The sequence below is a fragment of the Camelus ferus genome, chromosome 20 (genome assembly GCF_009834535.1).
Source record: "Camelus ferus isolate YT-003-E chromosome 20, BCGSAC_Cfer_1.0, whole genome shotgun sequence".
Lineage (NCBI taxonomy): Eukaryota > Metazoa > Chordata > Mammalia > Artiodactyla > Camelidae > Camelus > Camelus ferus.
The window spans coordinates 28467302-28493393 of NC_045715.1; the positions used below are offsets into that span (position 1 = coordinate 28467302).

Consider the following 26092-nt stretch of genomic DNA (forward strand, 5'->3'; position numbering starts at 1 on the left):
CCTGCCTTTTACAAAAGAAACTAGAGATACACGAACTAATCGTAATGTATTAAAAAAAAAAAAAAAACCTGGATAATCTGGATCCTGATTTACATAAACAAACTGAATCTTACCTGGATTGCAATTTTTTTAACATTTTTTTGAGTTATAGTCATTTTGCAATGTTGTGTCAAATTCCAGTGTAGAGCACAATTTTTCAATTATACATGAACATAGATATATTCATTGTCACATTTTTTTCGCTGTGAATTACCACAAGAGCTTGTATGTATTTCCCTGTGCTATACAGTACAATCTTGTTTATCTATTCTGCATATGCCTGTCAGCATCTACAAATTTTGAAATCCCAGTCTGTCCCTTCCCACTCCCCTGCCCCCTTGGCAACCACAAGTTTGTATTCTGTGTCTGAGTCAGTTTCTGTTCTGCATTTATGCTCATTTAAAAAATTTTTTTAGATTCTACATATGGATTGCAATTTTTATAAACAAAAAATGACATTTGTAAGACAACTGGTCCTTTGTGACTGGTTTCTCTCAGCATGTTTTCAAGTTTCACCCACGTTGTAGTATGTATTGGTTCTTAGTTCATTTTTATTGCAAATAATTATATAATTATCCATTATCTGGACATACTACATTTAAAGTATCCTTCAATTGGTGGAAATTCCAGTTTCCAGTTTTGGGCTATTATGAATAATACTTCCATGAAGGGTCGTGTATGAGTTTTTCTGAGAACATAATGTTTTCATTTTCCTTGGATATGCATCTAGAAGTGGAATTGGTAGATCACATGGTAACTCCACGTTTAATCATTTGAAGAGCTATCAGACTGTTTCCGAAGTGGTCGTACCATCTGACATTTGACAGCAATGTATGAGGGTTCCAATGTGTTTCTACATCCTTAATATTACTTATTATTATCTTTTTGATTATAATTGTCGAATTGTGCATGGTATCTCATTTTCATTTTGAATTGCATTTTCTGATGGAGAATATGCATATTGGCCTTGTGGATATCTTTGAAGGAATGTCTATTCACACCCTTTGCCCATTTTAAAAAATGGTTTGGCTTTTTATTATTGAATTATAATAGTTCTTCATATATTCTAAATACAACTCCCTTATCAGATACATAATCTGCAAAAATTTTCTCCCATTCTGTGAATTGTCTTATCATTTTCTTGTGTCCTTAGAAGCACCAAACTTTTAAATTTTGATGTCAAATTTTTTTTCTTTTGTTCCTTGTGCTTTTGGTATCATATCTAAACTATTGCCCAATCCAGTGATTTTTCCATATCATTCTATAAATTTTATAGTTTTAGCTCTTGTATTTAGGTCTTGTATCCACTTTGAGCTAATTTTTGAATATGGTCTGAGGTAGGGGTCCACCTTCGTTCTTTTTCATGTGGATACTTAATTGTCTAAGCATCATTTGTCGAAAAAAATTATTCTTTTCCCATAGAATTTCCTTGAAGTTATTGTCAGACATCATTGACCATAAATGTGCAGTTTCATTTTTGGACTCTTCTATTCCACTGATCTATTTTCCTATCCTTATGCCTACCCCACACGGTCTCAATTATTGCAGCTTTGTAGTAATTTTTGAGGTCAGGAACTGTGAGTCTTCCAACAAGTCATCTTTTTCAAGACTGTTTTGCCTATTCTGGTTCTCTTGAATTTCTTTTTTTTTATTATTATTTGGGGGGGTGGAGGGGGAGGTAATTAGGTTTATTTATTTATTTATTTAATGGTGGTACCAGGGATTGAACCCAGGACCTCATCCATGCCAAGCATGCGCTCCACCGCTTGAGCTATACCCTCCCCTCTCTTGAATTTCTATGTGAAATTCCATATGAAATTACTGCACTTATGTAGATTTTTTTTTTATGGATTTCTTAGAGCTTTCTATATAGAATGTCATCTACAAATAGAGGTAGTTTGTTTCTCCCTTTCCAACATGTATGTCCTTTATTCCATTTTCTTGCCTAAATGCCTTAGGTATGGACATGGTGTTTGTATTTTTAAAATTTGAGTCATCATTTTTATATATACATTGAAATGTTTATAATGAAATGATATGTCTGGGATAGTTTCAGCATAATAAATGGAGAGAGGAAGTAGTAGAGTCAATGAAACAAGATTGGCCATGATTTGGTACTACTGAAGCTGGGTGATGGGTATATAGGGACTTAATAAGCATATAATAATCTCTATACTTTTATATATGTTTAAATTATACCAACCTCTATACCTTTATACTTCTATGTATGTTTTAATTTTTCCATAGTAAGTGTTTGAAATGTGAAAAAAATTTTTTCACATAATTGAGATACAGGGAAGTCATTCTGGCTTATACTTGAGTTAACTTAGATTTTATGCTAAAATACCTTTTTGTGGCCTCACAAATATTCATTGTACATCTGCTTTGATTATTAAAGGGCACACTGACCAGAAGTAAAGACCGTCCATGTTAAAAATAAAGAGTAAATGCCCCTCTTCCTGAGACACTAATACTGGTCCTCCTTTGATAAGACTCCCTTCCCAGTTGCCAAGATCATAGTGACTCACTGTGTACATGCCGCTGTTTGTTTTTTTTGAAAGCTTGAAGAAATGTAACCCTGACTTATTTAATGTTTTTTTTTTCTGACAAGATACAAAACTGTGCTGAAAACCCTGCTTCTCCAGAGCAGTTTCTCAGAGAAATCTGGGAAGCAGGCTTCCAGGTTAGTCCTCAGTCTGGCTCAAATAAAACTCTTTTCTATTCTTATTATTGTTTATAGATTATTTTTGTCAACGTTACTTGGCATAGTTGGCAGAATATCAGAAAAACCCATCTGAGGTCTCCTGGAGTCTACTTCGGACTGGTGCTCAGTACCAAGCACGGGCCCCTTGGGCCCCTCTGGCTTCATAGCACCTTTCAAGTGATTTGGTGAGTCTTCCCTAATATCCAGATCTCCTTGCATTAAGTGATAGTCCACAACTTTTATATGAAATGTTATCTTAAGACATATTATGGAGTCTTAGGAGGGTACTGGTATATTTCCTAGGCAGAGGACCTAGGGAGAACTTCTAGGCAAGGGACCTAAAGGGAATTTGCAGGCAGGGCGGCCAGGAAGGAATTTTGGAGTGAACTGGGTTGACTTTTTTTTTTTTTTTTTTTTAGTGTGGCTTAAAATTGGAAATCCAAATACCTAAATTTAATTTTAGATTTGCATTTTATAATAATGTGAAACTAAAAGTGGGAGACTGTGTTTCCAAAGGCTCCCAGCCCCCAGATAGGCAGCCGCCCACTGGAACTCCGGCTTCAACTGGGATGGAGCCAATACCTGCAAATACTTATCTAACCCTAAAATAGCCAGGATGAAGCTTTTTTTGACATTCCAAAACAGATTTTTGCATGCACAACTAAATACAGCTGGCTTGATAAAACATCTTTTCAAAATTCTGATCCTGAGAGAGAATAGTATTCCTAGGAGACAAAGAAAAGTTGTAACTCTTATTGCGTCTTTGAAATGCAAACGCAGCCCATCCATATTGCCTGAGACTATAGCCTTGGCTCAATTAACAGAATCTAAAACCTAAAAAAAAAAAAAATCCTTTTAATCTCAAGCAGGAAAACTAGATCTCTGTGTCTATCTGGATGTCTGTTACATGTTATAAATGTGGTATGTTTCTACCTCTGGATGACATCAGTATGAATTAGTTAAAAGAGCTCTATTCAACTGACTTTAAAGTAAGTACTTTTACAAATTCTAAATGTAACAAAAAATCCAAATTTTAACGGATTGCATGATCTAGGTTTAATCTTTAATAAATGAAAACAAGCCTAAGTTGTTGGTTTGATTAATGCAGACATGTCTTTACGGTCATCAAGTATAATACTTTTATTTTTCCTAAGTTTACTAAAAGTCATTAAGTTCATGTTATCTGTTACAAAATCTGTCAGCAAGAAAATTAACTTGGTATGATATTTTCGTAAGTAATGAAATAGAGATAAATGGGATAAAAGTTTTTAGCTAAACTCTTTAAAACTGATTACGTTTTTTGATATGTCTGCCTAAAAATAGTTTCTCCAGATGTTTGGTAATTTGAAACTTGAGTTTTGGTAAATTAAGTGATGGGAATTCACTGAATATCCAGATATTTCCAATTAAGATAAAAATACTGTAACATTCATTGCTAAGCAGTCTAAATTTATGTCTTTAGACAAAAACTAAAGATGTTTGGGTTTAAGGGGCACACATCTTGTACCACATTAAAAAAGAAATTATGCTATGAGAAAAATGTTTTTAGAGGTTGTGGAAATATTTGTTAGTTTGCTAATGAGAAAATGCTGGTATAACAAGTTCAAAATTGCTTGCTTCTTGATTTTTATTAGAGATTAAGGTTTTTTAAGGGTTAAAAATTGTTAATACATATTTAAAGCTACTAGAAATAATAAAGCATTTCAGTGTGTAAACCAAGAAGGCTATATGTTGGCAAAAGGTATAAAGAATGGAGGTTTTTTTTGTATTTATAAACATTTTTATTGAAATATAGTCAGTTCATAATGTGTCAATTTCTGGTGTACAGCACAATACTTCTATCATACATGAACATACATATATTCATTTTAATATTCTTCTTCACCATAAGTTAATACAAGATATTGAATATAGTTCCCTGAGTAATACAGTACAAACTTGTTGTTTATTATATACATATATTAGTATCTGCAAATCTCTAACTTCCAATTTATAAGAATGGAGATATTTTTATTGAGGGGGAAAAATAATTTTGTACTAGAGCTGGTTGTTTATGGATGGGAAAAAATCAGGGCTAAATTAATATGGATACAGAAAGTCATAGAAATTTTATGAAAACGGAACCTTAAGAAAACAATTTTGTACATGGTCAGGGTTGATTAAGATTAGATTGAATTTAGTTAGATATTAGTAGTAAGCTAACACAAGGCTGGAATTTGGCTCTCTCTGCTGAGAACAAAGTTTTCTTAGAATGCTGCTTTTGATAACAGATTAAGTTTCTTTCTCTAGCTAACTTTGGGATGCTTCAGAGGGCCCCTGAGGCATCTGAAATTCTTCAGCTAGGATTGTTTGGTATATTATATTACATGGGAAGCACTGTCAAACAAAAGGTAACATTAAGTCTCCTTTACGTCTGTGTAAGTATACGTATTACAAATGTCCCAAAAATGATAATGAAATTCCTAGAAATCTTGTATGTCCTGACATAAAATGTTATGTCATCAAAATTGAGGCTCAAACTAAAGGGACTGAACCTAAGTATTAGGGAAATGCCCTGACTTTCATGCAAAGGCAACAACAACAGAATTTATAAGATTATGGCACATGTGGGTAAAGTCGATTCTGCTTCTATAAAATTAACCCCTCACTGTTAGACTTTTGCCATCTGATGTCCTTGTGACATGGCAACAGTCTGGTCTTGAGTCAGAAATTAAGATTGTAAAAAACAGCTGTGAAGTAAACAGGGCTATGGGAAACCCACACTGGCCACTTGGCTCTTCTCGGCTCCCTGGCAAACCCCAATTTTTATTTGGTGAGTTAACGCCTTCCTGTGCTGCAAGGCTGATGTCCTCACAATGACAAACTGTTTAAAAATGTGTTTTCTGTTTGGAGTATACCTTCTACAATCTCCAGTGTTGAAGACACCCACTTCACTGGGCAAATTACACAAGCCGTAATAAAAAAAAAAAACCTCACAAATTTCTTAACATTATCACTATCATCCTCAATCATCAGGCAAGGTCAACAAAACTAATGGAAGAACTGGACTCAAACAAGAACAAGAATCAATTACATGGGATTAAATGAATTGGTAAATATGATGATTTTTCTGATTTTTTTTGTCTAAAACATTATTGGTTTTTAATCTGTTTTCCAGATATAAGGAAACCTTTCCCCTTAAGCTAATTAGGACTTCCAGCACTTTGGTACATTATACCTTTGTAAGCAGAATTGAAGCATTTGTTTTTTTCTCTCAACCTGATCCCTCCAGAATTGGGAGACTCTCAGGTTCCTAGCAGCCTTTCCAAGTGAATAATGAAGGCCACTTCCTGGCAGATACAGGAATCTCAAGATATTTTGGAGGAGAAGAGAGGAATTCACCTAAATCTGTAGGTACTGCAGATAGAATCTAATGGCATGGCTTTCCTGGCCTTGAGAGGCCTTTAGGAAAAGCCATTTGAGATGCCTTATGAAAAGTTCCAGCAAAGTCAAATTTAAAAGAGCCCATATGACTAATTAGACTTATGTAAATAATCAGGCCGAATGTATTAAAAACAGGCTTATTTTGTAAACAAATCAGTCTTAATTTTTTTCTCTAAATTATTTTCATTTTTATCAAATAGTCAAATTATATTTCAATGATACACCTTTATGGATATTGATGTTTGATATTTATCTACATCCAAGATGCCTCTTTGTTGTATGTCACATTGTTGTAAAGTTTAACTTAATTATTAAAAGGATGTTCTAAGCTTGTTTCTGAAGCTGATCACAGTAATCTACCTTTAGATAAGGATCAGATGCCCCATGACCTGCACCCAGGAGATTATAAATACCGCAAAAGACACCATTTAAAGGACTCTCTCCAACTTAGATGGAAGGACCTTCATCAGGTACTCTTAACTTATGCACAGTAAAACTGAAGGGAACTGACTCTTGAATTTATATTTTCCACTTAAAAAGGGCCTCTGTGCTAGACTGGTCTATAGAAAGGACTGTTGACCTCAAATGACCATGACTGCATTTTAATAATGGCTTATCTTCTAGCTTCTGGAAATGACTTACAAGAAATTCCCACTGACCATACAGATATAACTTGGTTTATAGATGGGTCCTACTTAAAAGATGAGCAAGGACATTACCAAGCTGGATATGCAGTCATGTCCACAACGGACATAACTGAAAGCTCTTATTTACCGGAAATTAAGTCAGCACAACAAGCAAAATTAATTGCTTTAACTTGAACTTGTCAATTAGCTAAACACCAGATAGCAAATATTTATACCGACCGTCATCATGCCTTTGGAATGTTATGGCAATGAGGTGCCCTTTTTTTTTTTTTTTAACCTCTCTAGGACAGGCTAGGGGAAAAAAATGGAAAACAGGCTGCAGTCATTAAACGCTGTACAATTGCCAAGAGTCAGCAACTAAAACACCAGGGCATTCCAAATCTAAGACTATAGAAGCTAAAGGAAATTAGCTTGCTGATGCTGCCGCCAAGCAAGCTGCTTTAAATAATCATTCTGTCCAGTCTTGAGAATGTCCACTGCTCTCTGTTAACCCTGCTAACTCAAAAAGGGAGTTTATTCTACAGGCTCAAAAAATTGCCACCGAAGAAAAACATACAGCAATCAAAAGGGGGAGATTTTTAACCCTGTAACACAAATATGGTTTGGACCTGATGAGAAACCTGTAGTACCTGTTGGAGCCCAACTGCCGTTGCTCCAGCATTATATATATACAAATATTTCTTTAGTCACTAGACACCTGAAAAAAAATGATTCTATAGGAAAAACAGCGTATGTTTGGAAACTTTCCCATGGTGGCTCATATAAGGTGTATGCTCACTGTAATGTATGTCCTGAATACAATTCTGGAAAGTCACTTCATGTGTCACAAGGCTAACTTTCCTTTCCTAAGGGACCTTCTGATGTATGGCAATTGGACTCTGTCCAAATGCCACCATCTCAAGGAAACAAACATATCTTGGTAATGACCTGCATGTTTTCTCACTGGATTGAAGCTTTTCCATGCAGAAGAGCAATGGCTTTAACAGTAGGTAAACTGTTATTAAAAAAGATAATTCCTATTTGGGGAATTCCTTCTGAATTACACAGTGACGGGGTAAGTCACTAACTGGACAAATCTATCCAGAACATCTGGCCAACAATGCAGCATTTTCACTGCATTTATCCTCCCCAATCTTCAGGTCTGGTATAAAGGACATGACATTATCAAGCGCAACTGGCAAAGCTGTCACAAGCATTTAATCTCCCATGGCCAAAAGCTCTTCTGCTAGTGCTTCTGAACCTTAGATCTATGCCTTTTTGGTAAACATTGGTGTCTCCTTTTGAAATAATAACAGGATGGCCTATATGAGTAGATGAGGAAATATATGGACTAACTTTACTCCAAGGAGATCTACTACATTATTGTCAGGGTCTTATTAAAACAAGGAAGGTGAAAAATTAGTAGCTAACTCCCTTCACAGTGAGCTCCTGGGAGATGAAGACTTTAAGGAGCATGGGAGATTTGTTTATTGGAAAAAACATGAAAGATTCTTTGCAGCCCACCCTGTAAAGACCTTATCAGGTATTACTGACTAAGTCATGTGCTGCCAAATTAGAAAGCATAGACTCATGGACTGACATCTTTTATCTTAGGCCCCTCCACCTGAATGGACTTTGTTCCCTATTCCTGACAACCAGCTTTGACTAAGATCAACACTACCAAGCCAGGACGAGAAGACGATTACGGCAGACGGCCAATCCAAGAGCCCAGACAAGGCCTGTAAGACTCAAGCTATTAGTGCAACTGAACTGTTCACCAAACGTTCGTCTTGCTATCAATCAAAAGGTACTGTTTTACTTCTAGCTACACTTTTGCCTCAATATTCAAGATGAAAAAGTTCTTTAGTAAAGCTGTCACAAAGTATAGCCACTGGGATAGGACAGGCCCCTCATATTCATCACTGACTTTTCAGATGTCCCTAATGTTACCACTCACCCAGACCAACCTCCCTCTGATACAGTATGTTGAAGACGCTGAACCTGAAAGATTATGTCCATCCCTTGTCTGATATACATCCTCAGTCCTTAGAGACTGAAGACAATGTAACCTAGGACCCCCTCACTCTATCCCTTACTTAATTTAAAAATGTCTTTAAAAACACAAGTAAATTATCCTAGCAATTCCCTTATATCAAATACCATGTAGAAGGCTTCTAGAAAGCCTGCAAGAGAAATGACCCATAGTTTAGTACCAGGTTACCAAAGCTCCCCACGAATGAGGCTAGCAATGACAGCACCGTAGGAAGGATCCCTTGTGCTCCCCCAGGTTTGGTCTTCATACGTGGTACTGGAATTGATCCACCTTCCCAGGGATGGGCACGTAAGTGTTAACAGCTGGCAAATAGAAGCTTTATGCTTACTGGGACACTATGTAACCGCGTTATCTATACACAGGGAAACGGATGAACCTCCTTTCTCTCCCCTTAAGACCTATGCTAGCAGGAGACCAAGGAACCTGGTGGCAAAGTCTTTTGGGAACCAAAATTCCCAGTGCAGGAGTATATGTAGCCAGGAATATGCTCAGAAATCTATCAGCCACCACTGGTCAAACAGCCAGAGACCGCAAAAAGCACTGCAGCACCACAGACGCCCCTAAATTCCTCCACCCAAACGGTATTAGACAACGGGGTTGCCCGAGATTTTCTGACTCAACAAGGAAGCATTTGTGATTGTGCTCATGCTACTTGTTGCACTTATATGAATGTCTCGGTAGACACTGAGATGTGCCTAGAAAGAACTTCCCAGAAGGCAAAACAGTTACAAGATGTGAAAAAAAAAACTGACCCTTTAAATGACCTGTTTAGTTGGCTCCCTTCAGGAACAGGCAATTTTTTTGCTCTGCTTTACAAGTAATTAGTTTCACAATATGCATAATTTTCCCAGCTATCAAGCCACTCCTGCCATGTATCACTGTCTGCTTTAAGTCTACTGCTGCTAAAAGCAGTGTACAACGTTCACATGACAATGTGGTTAATATGTATAGCCTACGAAACGCTTCCCTGTCCACATATATCTCTTCTTATTCATTACATTTGATTAATTACTCCTCCCAAAAAGATAACTAGATAACTCTACTCCTTAAAAAAAAAAAAAAAAGACCTAGCACCAAGGGACAGGATGGACCCAGGGCAGCCACAATGACCAACCCCATCTCGAGGGACATTTTGATCAATGTTTTTCTATCAAAAGATTTACGATCAGAAGGGGAGAAATGATAAAAGAAATTTTCACATATTGAGATACAGGTAAGTCATTCTGGCTTACACGTGTTAAGCTGAATTTTATGCTAACTAAAATAGCCTGTTAGCAAACACATATTGTACATCTGCTTTAGTAAAGGGCACACTGACCAGAAGTGAAGACTATCCATGTTAAAAATAAAAGTTAAATGCCCCTCTTTTTGGGACACTAATGCTGGTCCTCCTTCGATGGTAAAACGCCCTTCCCAGGTGCCAAGGCCATACTGACTTGCTGTGTACGTGCTGGTCTTTTTTTTTTTTTTTTGAAACCTTGAAGAAATGTAACTCTGACTTGTTTAATCTTTATTCTGACAAGATACAAAACTGTGCTGAAAACCCTGCTTCTCCAGAGCAGCTTCTCAGAGAAATCTGGGAAGTGGGCTAGTCCTCAGTTTGCCTCAAAACTCTCTTCTAGTCTTACTGTTTGTTGATCATTTTTGTCAACACCACCTTCATGTGCCTGTCTGGTCCACCCTCATTTCACATCCCAGCACAAGTGGTCTGAGACTTTATGGCTTGCTTTCTTCTTTTTCCTCTGGTACTGTTTCCCAGATTGGCTTCTTGATGTGTTCTGGTAACTGTTCCTAATTTTGTCTAAAGAGATAAAAAACATAATATGACCAATCAGGAAAAAGTGTGCACACAGTAGAGGATAAAGATGACTCTGACCCCCTGCCCAAATGATTAACTTCCTCTTTCTCCCTTTATAAATTTTTATGATCAAGCAGAATCTTGGGGGTTTTTTGGACACAAGGCCAGGTTCCCAGCCTCCTGAATAAAGCAACCTTTCCAACCAAAAAAAAAAAAAAGTATATATATATATATATATATATATATATATATATATATATATATATATATAATGTGGACTTAACTGCTCTTCAGCCACAAATTGGATTTATTAATTCTGTTCCCTCAAGTCCTTCTGATTTTTTTCTTTTACCCTCTCATCTTATTACAGGGCTTTGAAACAGAGAAGGAAACTTGATGGTATATAAAACACTCTCACATATATAATCTATTTGATCCTCTGATTTCCAGGGACCACCAATTTATGAGGAACCCGTGGCTAGACAACTGCTAAGAGGGAGGGAGACGTCAGAGGTGGCTCTGGGAGGATGCGGGCTGCAGTGGCAGCTTTCTGTTAAGCGGCCAGCACTGTGGCAGTTCTGTCTCCAGGCCCATCATAGGTCCTCCCCTCCACCTGGTGGGCCAGGACTAGGTGGCATTGTATCAAAACAAGACAGATCTCTCTCCAACAGGTAGAAATTCAAGTCATACCTTTGTAACCTCCATGGCAACTCCCTCAGGTAAGTTTCGCTGAATATATTCCAAGTAGACATCTGCCGTACTTCCAGTGAGATGTTCTAACTAAAATTTCAAATATGAAATTGGTGCATATTATGCTGTTAAAGCAGAAACTTTTTCTTGGTAAAATCAGTAGTCTTTTCTATGAAAATAAAAGTGTAGTTCCTCTGGTTGAATCAGATGAGGGGAGCATGCCCTGAAGCCTCCTTCCTTCCAAATCCCTTAAAGCCAGGGCTCTGTGGAACCCAGCTGGCAAGCAAGGTATCAAAACAGTACACTTATTCAACCACTCAAAGCAGAAGGTAACAAAAGACTAAATTATAAGATAGAGTATAAGATTTTGTGTGTTCCATGGTGAGATAAATATTATTTTGGATTTTTCTTTTCATTTAAGAATAGGACTGTATCTTAATCATTTGTACCCTCAATGCCTAGTACACTGCTTCTTATATAAATCCTCACACTAACCTTATGAGACAGGTGCCATTATTTCCATTCTATGATGAAAGAACTGAAGCACAGAACCCAGAGCTAGTAACGCCAGTGCTTGGACCTGGCTGGCTGACCCCAGAGCCCATGCTTTCCTTAACCACAAGACTGTGCTGACCTGAGTGGCTGCACAAATGAAGCATAATTGAAGGAAAAAACCTTAATGCTGCTCATCATGGACATGGGGCTCCAGTTAGCATATAAAAATTATTAGAGCTATGTGAAAACTTAGCTAGAATTTCTGAAATATAAGCAGAATTATTCCAATGCCAGCTTATGGTATAAAAATTAGCATAATCCGCATTACTGAGTTAAAGTATGAACTACTCTGAAGGATGGCTTTGTTTGAGTTTCATTTTCCTATCACGCCACTTCCATAAACAGAAAAAGACATTTACCGTCTCTATCAGGCATTGACTGAAAGGAAGGCCACCGAGTCAGTGTTAAAGGAAAGTTATGTGCTAGTGTGACATTTGGGGCATTAAAAAAAAAAAAAGCCAGAATGTCTGAAATGAACTCACCTCTAAACATCTGTAAAGCGTTCTCATTTCATACTGAACTCTGTGCTTCTTGAAAATATGCACTGATTTGAGAAGAGTAAATCGCTCTATTTTCCTTGGAGGTTCATGTCTGGAAAATTAATGGGCAAAGCAACATACTTAAGCTAAGCGATGTTAAAACCTGAGTCACTGATATCAAAGCATGATTCCACAATTTTGTAGGTTAGGCTCATACTCAATTATAGGCATTAACTACTGTTTACAGACTTCTATGTGTCAAGACTGTCATCTCTAACAACTGCTGTCATGAAGTTCAGGCCAAAATAAACCTGCAGACAGTAACAGGAGCAGACCCCAAAACAAGCCTTGGCATACAAGTGCGCACACACACGCCTCCGCTTTCAGACCCATGAGGTTCCCGCACTGACCAAATATATAAACTGTGTGGAGCTGCATCGAGTGTTGGACACAGTTATAACGTCTGCTCTGTATTACAGGTACATCGATAATCACAACTGTGATGTCTTATGGGAAATGTGTGAGTTCCTTCAGTTTTGTTAGAAGACAAGACTGGCAAAGCCCCAAATGGGCCTTGTTCAACATCAGAACAAGCAGTTGACAAGATGAAAGAGGTAGTTACAGTGACTTCAAGGCCACATGAAGCTCACCTTGCTCATGCATCAAAGTACTGGGTGAATGGTGTTTAAGGCAGTTTTGAAAAAACAGATACAACAGCAAAGATCAACTCCATACAGGCCTACACGGAAGGCTCGTTTACCTAACCCACCTCCCCACCCCAGGGAGATCTGAGACACGAGGGCTTCTTGGGTCTCCTTGTGTCTATGCAATTTCTAGAGAGGATTCCTTCATTTTCCCTTGTCCACCCATTCTAAGCTAGTATATTTAGAAATCCTGGTAGAAAGGAAGGGATGTCCTGCTTAGGAGAATAAAACAAATCTAAACTCTCCCCATCAGGAGTTTCTATCCCATTTTAAGAGCTCAGACCTAACTGGGACTGGCATCAGTTTCCCGACCGACTGTGTTATAGCAGCAAACAGGTCAGATTAAGAAAGATCATACTTACACTTTAATAGAGATACCAAGTTCTTTAGCAGCAAGCACGGCAAAATATTCATAACTGTCCAACACAGCCTTATCATGGCCTTTTACTAAAACTGACAGGCGCTTATATAATGTGTCTGGTTCATCAGAAATTGTTATCTGCAATTTTAAAATCAAAAAGTTTCAGTCATGATACATCTAATTTATAACTGGAAAACTGAACATATTACCCTCAATTGAACCACTTGAGTTTACTAGTAAGTGAGAAAAATGCTGAGTTAACACCTTAATTATATAATAACTTTATTATATTATATATCTAGATAGTACCACATTCAGACTCCACAATGGCTTTTAAGAACTGGCTAAAATACAGTTTGAATCAAAAGGATTTTCAAGCAATCTACAAAATCAATGGAACCCTCTAGCTTAAGTTACTGAACTCCAAATACACAATAGGAAAGGATTTTGGGGTCTGCTAATAAAGTAGCCTGGTCAGAAGACCTGGATTGAGAATTAAACTCTGCTACTTCAAGATGAACGACAATGGGCAGTCATACAGTCTCACTGCACTTCAGTTTTCTCATATATAAAACGACACCACCTATGGTACAGCTCACAGCATTTCCACAGGGAACAAATAAAGCACAGATTTAAGTACTTGTAAGTTATAAACAGTGTTAAAGGAGAGCTGTTGCTATTCATGTACTTTTATTAAGTTTCGTTCATGTTTATTGTGCTTGCCCTAATAGAAAAATTACTCATTTCTAATTAAAATGTTATGACACTGACTGTACATATAACTTCTACCTCTTCCACTCTAATACTTAAAGATCTTAGAAATAATGGGTTTGGCACTTGACTTTCCTCCAAGAGGTGAATTACCTTCGCTTCATTCATCCATCAAACTAGTAATTTATATTACTAATCCAATGATTCAGGGTTAAATTACTTTGCCCCTGAAAGGAGATGTACTTACTAACCAGGAAGCTAGACAGTCACTCTCAATTATCCTAAATGGGGCTGTTGGAAGAACAGAATATACTGATGTCCTGTTTCTTAAGTTGGGAAACAAGGGAGGGGAATATGGCCCTAAGATGTGTTCTGACTGGTCCCTATAGGGTTTTATTTAATTTTTTAGTTTTTTTTTGGGGGGGTGTTAGGTTTATTTATTCTTAGAGGATGTACTGGACATTGAACCCAGAACCCTGTGCATGCTAAGCATGTGCTCTACCACTGATCTATATCCTCCCCCACTACAGGGTATTAAAGATACTCTGAATCTGTTACAAATATTAAAAATCAAGATTTTGCATAAAAAATTGAATTTCATTTAGTTTGGAAATTTAGAGTCTGACATCACTAGGTCTGATTTTCCACACAGCAACAGTAGCTACAGCTGTCTTCCTTACAAAGGACACAGCCTGCCACTGTGCCCACCCTCTCTTTCCTTACACGCCTGGCCCATGCATGCATCTGAGCTGGAGAATGCAGTTTATACGAACCATCATGGGAATATGTCCAGTATCAAGTGAAAACACTGAACCAGTAGTCCATTAGGTATAACACAAATCTATTTTGGTGTGTGTGTGTATAGATGATTATATACAGACAAATGTCTAGAAGAATTTGTACCAAACTGTTACAGGAGATAACTTTTGAGGGTGGAACTGGAAACACTTGAACTTGCAGGGATTTTTAAAAACTACAAATAACACAAAAACTGGGTGGATAGAATCACAGCTTTCACTTAAAGGAAACAAGGTTACCCAGCTGCTCCTGGATTTTCTCTACTTGCGGTAATGCCCTTTCTCACTGTAAACAATAAAGCACTGTCTAGGCCCAGACTCAATATCTTCAAATAAAAATAAAGACTGGAAAATGACAAGAAAAATAAGTTTTTATAACATAACACCAAGTATTCAGCATCACTATGACAACTCTTCACACTATACTGAGCTAAAAGCATACAACTGCTCATACCCAGTTACTTGGTGGTAAATAACTTATGTGATTAGCACTCACCCTGATAGCCTGAAAGAGACCGCAAGCTCTCAGGGACATTAGAAAATATTTTCATCAGGCACATTGTGCACTTGCCAGTATTCCAGGACAAATTTTTTAAATTCATAAAGTGTTTGGGAAATAGCCCCAAATGAAGTAATAAGGAAAATATATTGCTACTGTAGCTTTGTATGCCAAGAAATAAAAAGAGTACATACCGTAGGTTTGGTCAAATCCTTGGGAACATCAACGTGTAAGTTTGAAAACTGTACCCACTTCATATTGGTGCTGCTATGTGTGGAAACAAAGAGAAACCTAAGTAAACAGCACAAGAGCCCATTTTCTTATTCAATGAGCATATCCAATTATATACTTACAGGAGAAAGCCACCATTTTGGGCTGTACTGTTCCTACAACTGCTTACAGAAAAATTCCTCGAACCCTTAAAAAGGGGGGGGGGGGATAGATGTTAGAACTAAAGTCAATACCAAAATCAGTCATAGTTTCCATTAAAAACCAAAAGATGCAGGAAACTTCAAATAACAGGCTATTTCACTATTTCAGATGAAGATATTGGGGTAACTAAAATGCCAAATTAGATTTCATTTAAAAAAAGAGGACAATGGTAGAGTTGATAATCAAAAAGGACTCTAAAATATTAGAAACTATATTTTTTAACGCTCAGGAGTAAGAACTTTTTTTAAAAAAGCAATTGTCACATTAAAATAGCTATGTATTAATTATGTGGACATCAAGGGAAAAAATGTGATTTCATTTTCTGATTTTTTTATTGATAAATGTACTTCAATATAATACTTAGTTTACCTAAGTATTTTTGAGCATTAAAAAGGTATCTTTATAATTTATTGAATTGGAATAAGCACTCTAAAGTACTTGCCTTTTGACACTTTCATACATCTTTCAAGCATGTATATTTCTTGGCTGGGATAACTAGCTTATAAAGAAACTGAAATACACATTGGAATTTACACCCATCTTACACTACTTCTGTGCCCCATACTGCAACAATCCAGTGTTTCCAAATCCTTTATCGTCAGCTCCCCCTGGTGGAACAAAACTTCAAGTTGCAGGAAACCTATGGTACTGTAACACATAATTTATCACCTGTTTTTCTCTTAAGCTTTCCCAATATTTAAAAGTGTAACCTGAGAAAGTGGAAGCACAACAGGATCCTAAAAGATACTATGAAGATAAGAGTAACAGTTTAGTACAAATAAAACTAAATCAAAACAACTGAGGGTCATCTAAGTATGTTAAAAATCAAACAGCCTATTCTTAGCTTATTGTCTTCCCAGCTTTACCCAAGATGAAGGCAAATGAAAACTTTCATAGTCTCCTTTGGATCAAGGTGGAAAAACAAAAAAAGGAAATCAAGAATATAGGGTAGTAAAAGGTATGTGCCATTCTCCACACATAATCACAGAGAAAACTCCCTTTCCACATTTATACCAGTGACCCCTCAATCCAGTTGTGCAGAAGGACCACAGGTCTAAGGAATATGACACCTCCCACTCATCTTCTCCCAGTATAACCCCTGCTTTTAAAAGTTGGAGCCTGAAGTGCTGTTACATCCACAAATGAACCTTAATAAGTACTTAAGTTTTGTTCTATCCCTCTCTCTCTCAGAAGTGAAGCTGAGGTCTGGGTAAGTGCATCTTAAAATAGTTCAAAATTTCAACCTCCAACACCACTTGACTTTTCTTAAGAACAGTGGTTCTCAATGGTCACCAAGATGGTGGAGTAGGAGATGGAGCTCACCTCCTCTCATGAACACACCAAAATCACAAACTGCAAAACCACCATTATTAAAAAAGACTGGAGCTTAGCAGAGAAGATCTTTCATAACTAAAGACAAAGAAGTCACAAGACAGGTAGGAGGGACAGACTCAATATAATCAAATTCCATGTTCCCCAGGGGGATGACCCAAAAACTGGAGAATGATTATATTGCAGAGGCCCTCCCACAGGAGTGAGAGTTCTGAGCCCCACACCAGGCTCCCCAGCCCAGAGGTCCGGCACTGGGAAAAGGAGCCCCCAGAGTATTTGTCTTTGAAGGCCAGTGGGGCTTAACTGAAGGAGCTCCATGGGACTGGGGGAAACAGAGACTTCACTCTAAAAGGGCACACACAAAAATCTCATGCTCACCAGGACCAAGGGCAAAAGCAGTACTTTCATAGACGCCTGGGCCAGAAAAGTTGGTGAAGTACTCATCTGCATAAACTCTCCTTCCAGGAGGCTGATATCTTGCTTGGCTCATTAGCACCAAGACCTGGCCTCACCCAAAAGCCTGTAGGATCTGGTGCTGGGATGCCTCAGGCCAAACAACTAAGTGGGTAGGGACACACCCTCACCCACCAGCAGACTGGCTTCCTAAAGACTTCCTGAGCCCACAGTGGCCTCTAGGCATGTGCCTAGACACAGGCCTGCCCACCAGAAGGCCAAGATCCAGCTCCACCCACCAGTGGGCAGACACAGGCTCCTCTCATCAGGAAACCTGCTCAAGCGTCTAGGCCAGCCTTACCCACCAGGGGGCAGACACCAGAAGCAAGAAAATGGCAATCCCGCAGACTGTGGACAAGTCCATAAACAGGCCAGATTCTATCCTGGGACCAGCTGTCCCCTGGCCCTTGTGTGAGAGAGGAGTGCACTGATGGGATACACAGGATGTCTCCTACAGAGGGCCACTTCTCCAAGGTCAATAAATGTTAACTAGCCTATTATATACATAAAAATACAAATAGAAATTTAGACAAAATGAGGCAGCAGAGGAATAAAATCCCAGGAAAGAACTAAGTAATGTGGAGATTGGCAATCTACCCAAGAAAGAGTTCAGAATAAAAATCACAAAGATGATCAAAGAACTTGAGAAGAGAACGGATGCACAGAGTGAGAAGTTACAATTTTTTAACAAAGAGTTAGGAAATACAAAGAACAACCAGAGTTGAAGAATACAAACATTGAAATGAAAAATACACTAGAAGGAACCAACAGTAGACTAACTGAGGCAGGAGAATGTATCACTGAACCGGAAGACAGAGTAGTGGAAATCACTATCACAGAACAGGAAAAGGAAAAAAAAAAGAGAGAGAGAGAGAAGGAATGAGGACATTGATACCGCTGGGACAACATCAAACATACTAATATTTGCATTATAGGGGTCCCAGAAGAGGAGAAAGAGAAAGGGCCTGAGGAAACATTTAAAGAGACAGTCACCCAAGTCCAGGAAACAGATTAACCCTAAGAGGAAAACACCTAGACATATTGTAATTAAAATGACAAAAGTTAAAGAGAGAATATTAAAAGCAACAAGGGAAAAGCAACTGGTAACATACAAGGGAACTTCCATAAGACTATTAGCTGATTTTTCAGCAGAAACTCTACAGGCCAGGAGTGGCACAATATATTTAAAGCAATGAAAGAGGAAAACCTACAACCAAGAATACTCTACCCAGCAAGGCTCTAGTTCAGATTTGATGGAGAAATTAAAAGCTTTACAGATAAGCAAAAGGTAAAAGAATTCAGCACCACCAAGCCAGCTTTACAACAAATGCTAAAGGAACTTCTCTAGGCAGAAAAGTAAAGGCCACAACTAGAAACAAGAAAGTTACAATATGGAAAAGCTCACCGGTAAAGGCAAACGTACAGTAAAGGCAAGAAATCATCCACACCCAAACTAGGAGGAAGGTTAAAAGCCAAAAGTAGTAAAAACATCTGTATCCACAATAAGCAGTTGAACACAAAACAATTAAATGTAAAATATGCTATCAAAACAGTAATTGTGTGGAGAGGAGAGAACATATGCAGGGTATTTAAAATACATTTGAAGGTAAGAAATCAGCAACTCAAAGCAATCATATATATAAAGACTGCTAAACCAAAACCGCATAGTAATCACAAGCCAAAAATCTAAAAGAGATACATGCACAAAAAAGAAAAAGGAATCCAAACATAACACTAAAGATAGTCACCAAATCCCAAGAAAACAAAAAGGAAATATAAGACCTACAAAAATAAGTTCAAAACAATTAACAAAATGGCAATAAGAACATACATATCAGTAATTACCTTAAATGTAAATGGACTAAATGCTCCAACCAAAAGACAGACTGGCTGAAGAGACACAAAAACAAGATCCTTATATTTGCTACCTACAAGAGACTCACTTCAGATCTAGAGACACATACAAACTGAAAGTGAGGAGATGGAAAAAGATATTTTCATGCAAAGGAAATCAAAAGAAAGCCGGAGTAGCAATACTTACATCAGACAAAACAGACTTTAAAATAAAGACTGTTACAGGAGACAAAGAAAGACACTACATAATGATAAAGGGATCAATCCAAGAAGAACATGTAGCAATTGTAAATATACATGCACCCAACATAGGAACACCTCAGTATACAAGGCAACTGTTAACAGACATAGAGGGAGAATTGACAGTAATACAATAATAGTGGGAGGCTGTAACACCCCATTTACATCAATGGATAGATCATCAAGACAGAAAATCAATAAGGAAACACAGGCCTTAAATGACACATTAGACCAGGGGAACTTAATTGATACTTATAGAGCATTCCATCCCAAAGCAGTGAATATATTCTTTTCAAGTGCACATGGAACATTCTGCAGGACACATCACATGCTCAGCCACAAAGCAAGTCTTGGTAAATTTAAGAAAAGTGAAATCATATCAAGTTATCTTTTCCAACCACAACACTATAAATCAGAAATCAATTAAAAGAATAAATAAACTGCAAAAGACACAAACACATGGAAGCTAAACAATGTGCTACTAAACAACCAATAGGTCACTGAAGAAATCAAACAATACCTAGAGACAAGTGGAAACAAAAACACGATGATCCAAAACCTCTGGGATGCAACAAAAGCAGTTCTAAGAGGGAAGTTTATAGTGATACAAGCCTATCTCAGGAAAGAATAAAAATCTCAAATAAACAACCTAACCTTTACACCTAAAGCAACAGAGACTGAAGAACAAAACTCAGTCAGTAGAAGGAAAGAAATCAAAGCTCAGAGCAGAAATAGAGATAAAAAGACAAGAGAAAAGATCAATGAAACTAAAAGCTAGTTCTTTGAAAAGATTAACAAAATTGATAAACCTTTAGCCAGACTCATCAAGAAAAAAGGGGACAGGGCCCGAGTCAATAAAATCAGAAATGAGAAACAGACTCTTAGACATAGAACACGAACTTGTGGTTGCCAAGGAGGCGGGTGGGAAGGGATAGACTGGGATTTCAAAATTTGTAGATACTGAAAGGCATATGTAGAAAAGATAAACAAGATTATACTGTATAGCACAGGGATATATATACAAGATCTTGTGGCAGCTCACAGAGAAAAAAATGTGACAATGAATATATGTATGTTCATATATAACTGAAAAATTGTGCTCTACGCTGGAATTTGACACAACATTGTAAAATGACTAGAACTCAATAAAAAATGTTTTAAAAAATAAAACAAAATCAGAAATGAAAAAGGAGAAGTTACAACTAATACCACAGAAATACAAACGATCATAAGAGGGTACTATGAGCAACTATAAAATGGACAACCCAGAAGAGATGGACAAATTCTTCAAAAGATACAATCTCAAGATACAAGACTGAACCAGGAAGAAACAGAACATATGGACAGACCAAATACTAGTACTGAAATTGAATCAGTAATATAAAAATTCCCCCAAACCAAAAGTCTAAGACCAGATGGCCTCACAGCTGAATTCTACTAAATATTTAGAGAAGAGTTAATGCCTATCCTTCTGAAATTATTCCAAAAAACTGCACAGGAACGAACATTTCCAAACTCATTCTATGAGACCACCATCACCTTGATATCAAAATCAGACAAAGATACTACAAAATAAGGAAATTACAGGCCAATATCACTGATGAACACAGATGCAAAAATCCTCCACAAAATACTGGCAAACCAACTCCAACAATACATTAAAAGGATCAATCACACACCATGATCAAGTGAAATTTAGCCCAGGGATGCAAGGATTTTTCAATATCCACAAATCAATCAATGGGATACACCACATTAACAAACTGAAGAATAAAAACCATATCACCATCTGAATAGATGCAGAAAAAGCTTTTGATAAAATTCAAGATCCATTTATGATAAAAACTTCCAAAAGGAGGCACAGAGGGAATATACCTCAAATAATAAAGGCTATATATGACAAACCCACAGCTAACATCATAATGGTGAAAAGCTGAAAGCATTTCCTCTAAGATCAGAAACAAGACAAGGATGCCCACTCTCGTCACTTTTAGAAGTCCTAGCCACAGCAATCAGAGAAGAAATAAAAGAAATCCAAATTGGAAAGAAAGAAGTAAAACTGTCACTGTGCAGATAACATGATCCTATACATAGAAAATCTTAAATATGCCACCAGAAAACTACTAGAGCTCATCAATGGATTTGGTAAAGTTGTAGGATACAAAAGTAATATACAGAAATCTGTTGCATTTCTATACACTAACAATGAAATATTAGGAAAAAAATCAAGGAAACAATCCCACTTACCACCACATTAAAAAAGAATAAAATACCTAGGAATAAACCTACCTAAGGAGGCAAAAGGTCTGTACTCCAAAAACTATTAAGACACTGATGAAAGAAACAGAAGATGACACAAGCAGATGGATTGGAAGAACCAATATTGTTAAAATGGCCACAATAACCAAGGCAACCTACAGATTCAATGCAATCCCTATCAAATTACCAATGGCATTTTTCACAGAACTGGAACAAAAAATTTTACAGTTTGTATGGAAACACAGAAGATGCCTAATAACCAAAACAATCTCAAGAAAGAACAGAGCTGGTGGAAGCAGGCTCCCTGATTTCAGACTCTGATTTCAAACTACAGTAATCAAAACAGTATGTTACGGGCACAAAAACAGACAAACAGATCAGTGGAACAGGATAGAAAGCCCAGAAATAAACCCACACACTTATGGTCAATTAATCTTCAACAAAGGAGGCCAGAATATACAATGGAGAAAAGATAGTCTCTTCAGTAAGTCATTCTGGGAAAACTGGACAGCTACACATAAAAGAATGAAATGATAACATTCTCTAACACCATATACAAAAGTAAACTCAGAATGGATGAAAGATCTAAATATAAGATCAGATACTTGAAAACTCCTAGAGGAAAACAGAGAAGACTGACATAAATTGCAGCAGTTTTTTTTTTTTTTGATCCATCTCCTAGAGTAATGGAAATAAATGCAAAAATAAACAAACGGGATCTAACTAATCTTAATAGCTTTTGCACAGCATAGGAAACCATAAACAAAATGAAAAGACATCTTACAGAAAGTGGGAAAATATTTGCAAATGATGTGACCAACAAGGGATTAATTTCCAAAATACACAAACAGCTCATACAGCTTAATACCACCACCACCACCACCACCACCACCACTACAACACAACCCAATAAAAACATGGGCAGAGGAGGTCATTTCTCCAAAGACATACAGATGACCAACAGGCACATGAAAAGATGTTCAATATTGCTAATTATTAGAGATATGCAAATCAAAATTGCAATGAGGTTATCTGACACTAGTCAGAACGGCCATTGTTAAAAAGTCTACAAATAATAAATACTGAAGAGGGTGTGGAGAAAAGGGAACCATCCTACATTGTTGGTGGGAATAGAAATTGGCACAGCCCCTTTGGAGAACAGTATGGAGGTTTCTTAAAAAACCAAAAACAGAACTACCATAAGATCCAGCAATCCCACTCCTAGGCCTATATCCAGAGGAGACTCTAATTCGAAAAGATACATGCACCCCAGTGTGCACAGCAGCACTATTTACGATAGGCAAGACATGGAAGCAACCTAAATGTCCACCAACAGATGAATGGACAAAGATATATACAATAGAATATTACTCAGCCATGAAAAAGAATGAAATAATGCCATTTGCAGCAACATGGATAGACCTAGAGATTATCATACTAAATTAAGCAATTCAGACAAAGAAAAGACAGATATGATATCACTTACATGCTGAATCTAAAAATATGTATACAAATGGACTTATTTACAAACCAAAATAGACTCACAGACATATAAAACAAACTGTGGTTACCAAAGGGGAAAAGAGGGGGGAGGGATAAATCGAGTTTCAGATTAACATACACACACTACTATACATAAAACAGATAAACAAAAACGACCTATTGTATAGCATAGGGAAGTACATTCGATATCTTGCAATAACCTATAGTGAAAAAGAATCTGAAAAAATATAGATATGTATATATATAACTGAATCACTTGCTGTACACTTGAAACTAGCACAACATTGTAAATCAACTGTACTTCAATAAAGTTTAACAATTAAAAAACCAATTATTATTTTCATAAATCAATTAAAAAAAAAAAACAGTGGTTCTCAAGGTGTAGTCTGAAGACCTCTGAGGGGCTCCTGAGACTCTTTCTCAGAAGGGCCCCGGGGGAGAAACTTATTTTCATAGTAATAAGATGTTATTTGCAATTTTCCGACTCTATTCTCTCACCAATGTACAGTGAAGTCTTCCAGAGGCTGTGCTATAGCGACAGATTGCAGAAGCAGCTATAGGACCAAGCTGTCTTCTATTAAGCCAAAGATTAAAAAAATACACAAAAAGCATAAAACATTCCACTCTTCTCACTAAATTTGTTTTGGAAAATCTAGTTGTTTACCATGAAAATGTTAATTATGTTAACATGTAATTAATTGATTAGTGTTATTTTTAAACGAATAATTATTTTTAAGATTCTCAGTTGTATTTTCTAATAAAGTAATTACCGATAGATAAACCCCACAAAAACAAAGCTCTTTGGAGTCCTCAACCATTTTTAGAGCGTAAAACGATGCTGAGGCTAAATAACTTGAGAACAGTTGCTTAAGTTTTTGCTTTCCCCACCGAAGAACCCCGCAAAGGATATCTAACCCACTTCGACTTCAGAGACCCAAAATCTCAAAACACCTAGATATCAGAAAGGCATCTCAATCTGGTTCTGTGGGAAGTGTTTAAGATCCCGTGCTACCTAATTTTCGCCAGGTGAAGCTTCCTGACTTCTCTGCGCCTGTTTATTTCGCAAACGTGAAAAGCGGGGTTTGGAACATTTGTTGCTCAATATCCTTTCCAGCTCTGACATTCTACGACTCTTGTTCCTGTCTTTGCCCTGACTCACTAATTTATGTTTTATCCCATGAGAGAATCCGAGGTTAAACCGGTCCTTTTCTTGCTACCTTCCTGAAAACAACGGGCCCAGGTGCGAAATAAATATCAGGAAAGGTTCCAGATACGCAGGACGACAGGTGGCAGCCAGACGTAGTCGCAACTGTCCCTGCCAGCCCGCCTGGTCCCCCCAGAGCGCACGATACCTTCCAGAGACGCCAGCCCAGGGCACACAAAGATGCTCGCGCCGCCATCTTGCCGGTCTAACTTCCCAGGATCGCTTCCGGGGTCACGGAGGCGCCCTCCAACCATAGAGTTCCTCAGAGGGAGAGAGTGTATCCTTATGTTGGGCGGAGGAACAACCATAGAGACGTGATTCCACGCTTTCTGAGGGTGGGACTGTGAACACAGGCCGCTTCCTTCCTGTCGTAACCTCGCCCACACCCGGTGTCCTTATAGCTTCAACCTGCACCTAGATAGTTACCGAGTTCCATCAGCGTTTTCTTCTCCACGTTATGCTTGTCCTATGCGGTTCCTATTTTGTTGGAGGCATACATAACAAACACATGCTTGGAAAAAAATATATTGACAACGCTTATCTCTGAGTAGTGGATAAATGGTTGATTTTCCTATTTTAACGGTGCAAACGGCTTGTGTGCCCAAGGTTCGCAGAAAGACAGACAGGAGTCTGCAGGAAAGTGAGGGTTTATTGCAAAGCGCCAAGCAAGAGAGTGGGAGATAAGCCTCAGATCCACTCCAACTTGGTTTTTGAGTTAGGGGTTTTTGTTGTTTTGTTTTTAAGGGGTAGAATAAGAGGCTATTATTAATCATTGTCTCGTGACATTTCTCTTTTTTTATGACGGGGAGGTAATTACGTTTATTTATTTACATTTGGAGGATGTACTGGGGATTGAACCCAGGACTTAATGCGTGCTAAGCATGTACCCTACCACTTGAGCTACATACCCTCCCCGCTATCCCGTGACATTTCTTACAGTTTCAGGAGTCAAGATTCCCTGGCCAGGTGGTCCATAGCTTGGGGGTCTGTTAGCTCGTGTTTTCCTAGAGGAAAAACCTGAGTTTGTACATTAATGATGGTATCAGTAATAGCAATAGCCTTGGCAGGCTGCCCAGTGTCCTTTTCAGAACCAAGCTCCAGCTTCCATCTGTGCATTCAAAGATGGCTTGTCTCTCTTAGTTGCCGCTTCTGAAGCATCAGCTTCTCTTCCACAACGGCTCAGTTGCCGCTTCTGAAGCATCAGCTTCTCTTCCACAACGGCTTTTGCCTCCTTAAGTAGCCTTAGCTGGATGAGGGTTCTGCAGCCGCCAATGATGGTGACATTACAGCTTGCAAACAACTTTTACCTATATTACCTAATTTGATCCTCCCAAGAAGACGTACATTTTATCCTAATTTAATATGTGAGGAAACTG

General features: G+C 37.7%; 1 protein-coding gene across 3 annotated transcripts; it reads right to left on the reverse strand.

The window, feature by feature from the left end:
• Nucleotides 1–5229: 5229 nt before the first annotated feature.
• On the reverse strand, nt 5230–24943 carry MRPS10 (mitochondrial ribosomal protein S10). 3 transcript variants are annotated; one of them, XM_014564269.2, is made up of 7 exons: nt 24865–24943; nt 15793–15857; nt 15634–15703; nt 13434–13570; nt 12371–12479; nt 11334–11423; nt 5230–10646 (listed from the first exon to the last, which is right to left on the reverse strand). In XM_014564269.2, exons 1-7 carry the CDS (start codon nt 24910–24912, stop codon nt 10533–10535), a joined length of 633 nt encoding a protein of 210 aa, XP_014419755.2. In that variant the 5' UTR covers nt 24913–24943; the 3' UTR covers nt 5230–10532. The 3 variants fall into 3 exon arrangements, with proteins under 3 accessions (XP_014419755.2, XP_032318973.1, XP_006190712.2); XM_032463082.1 differs by having other exon boundaries at nt 5230–10636; nt 15634–15706; XM_006190650.3 differs by having other exon boundaries at nt 15634–15706.
• Nucleotides 24944–26092: the final 1149 nt, after the last annotated feature.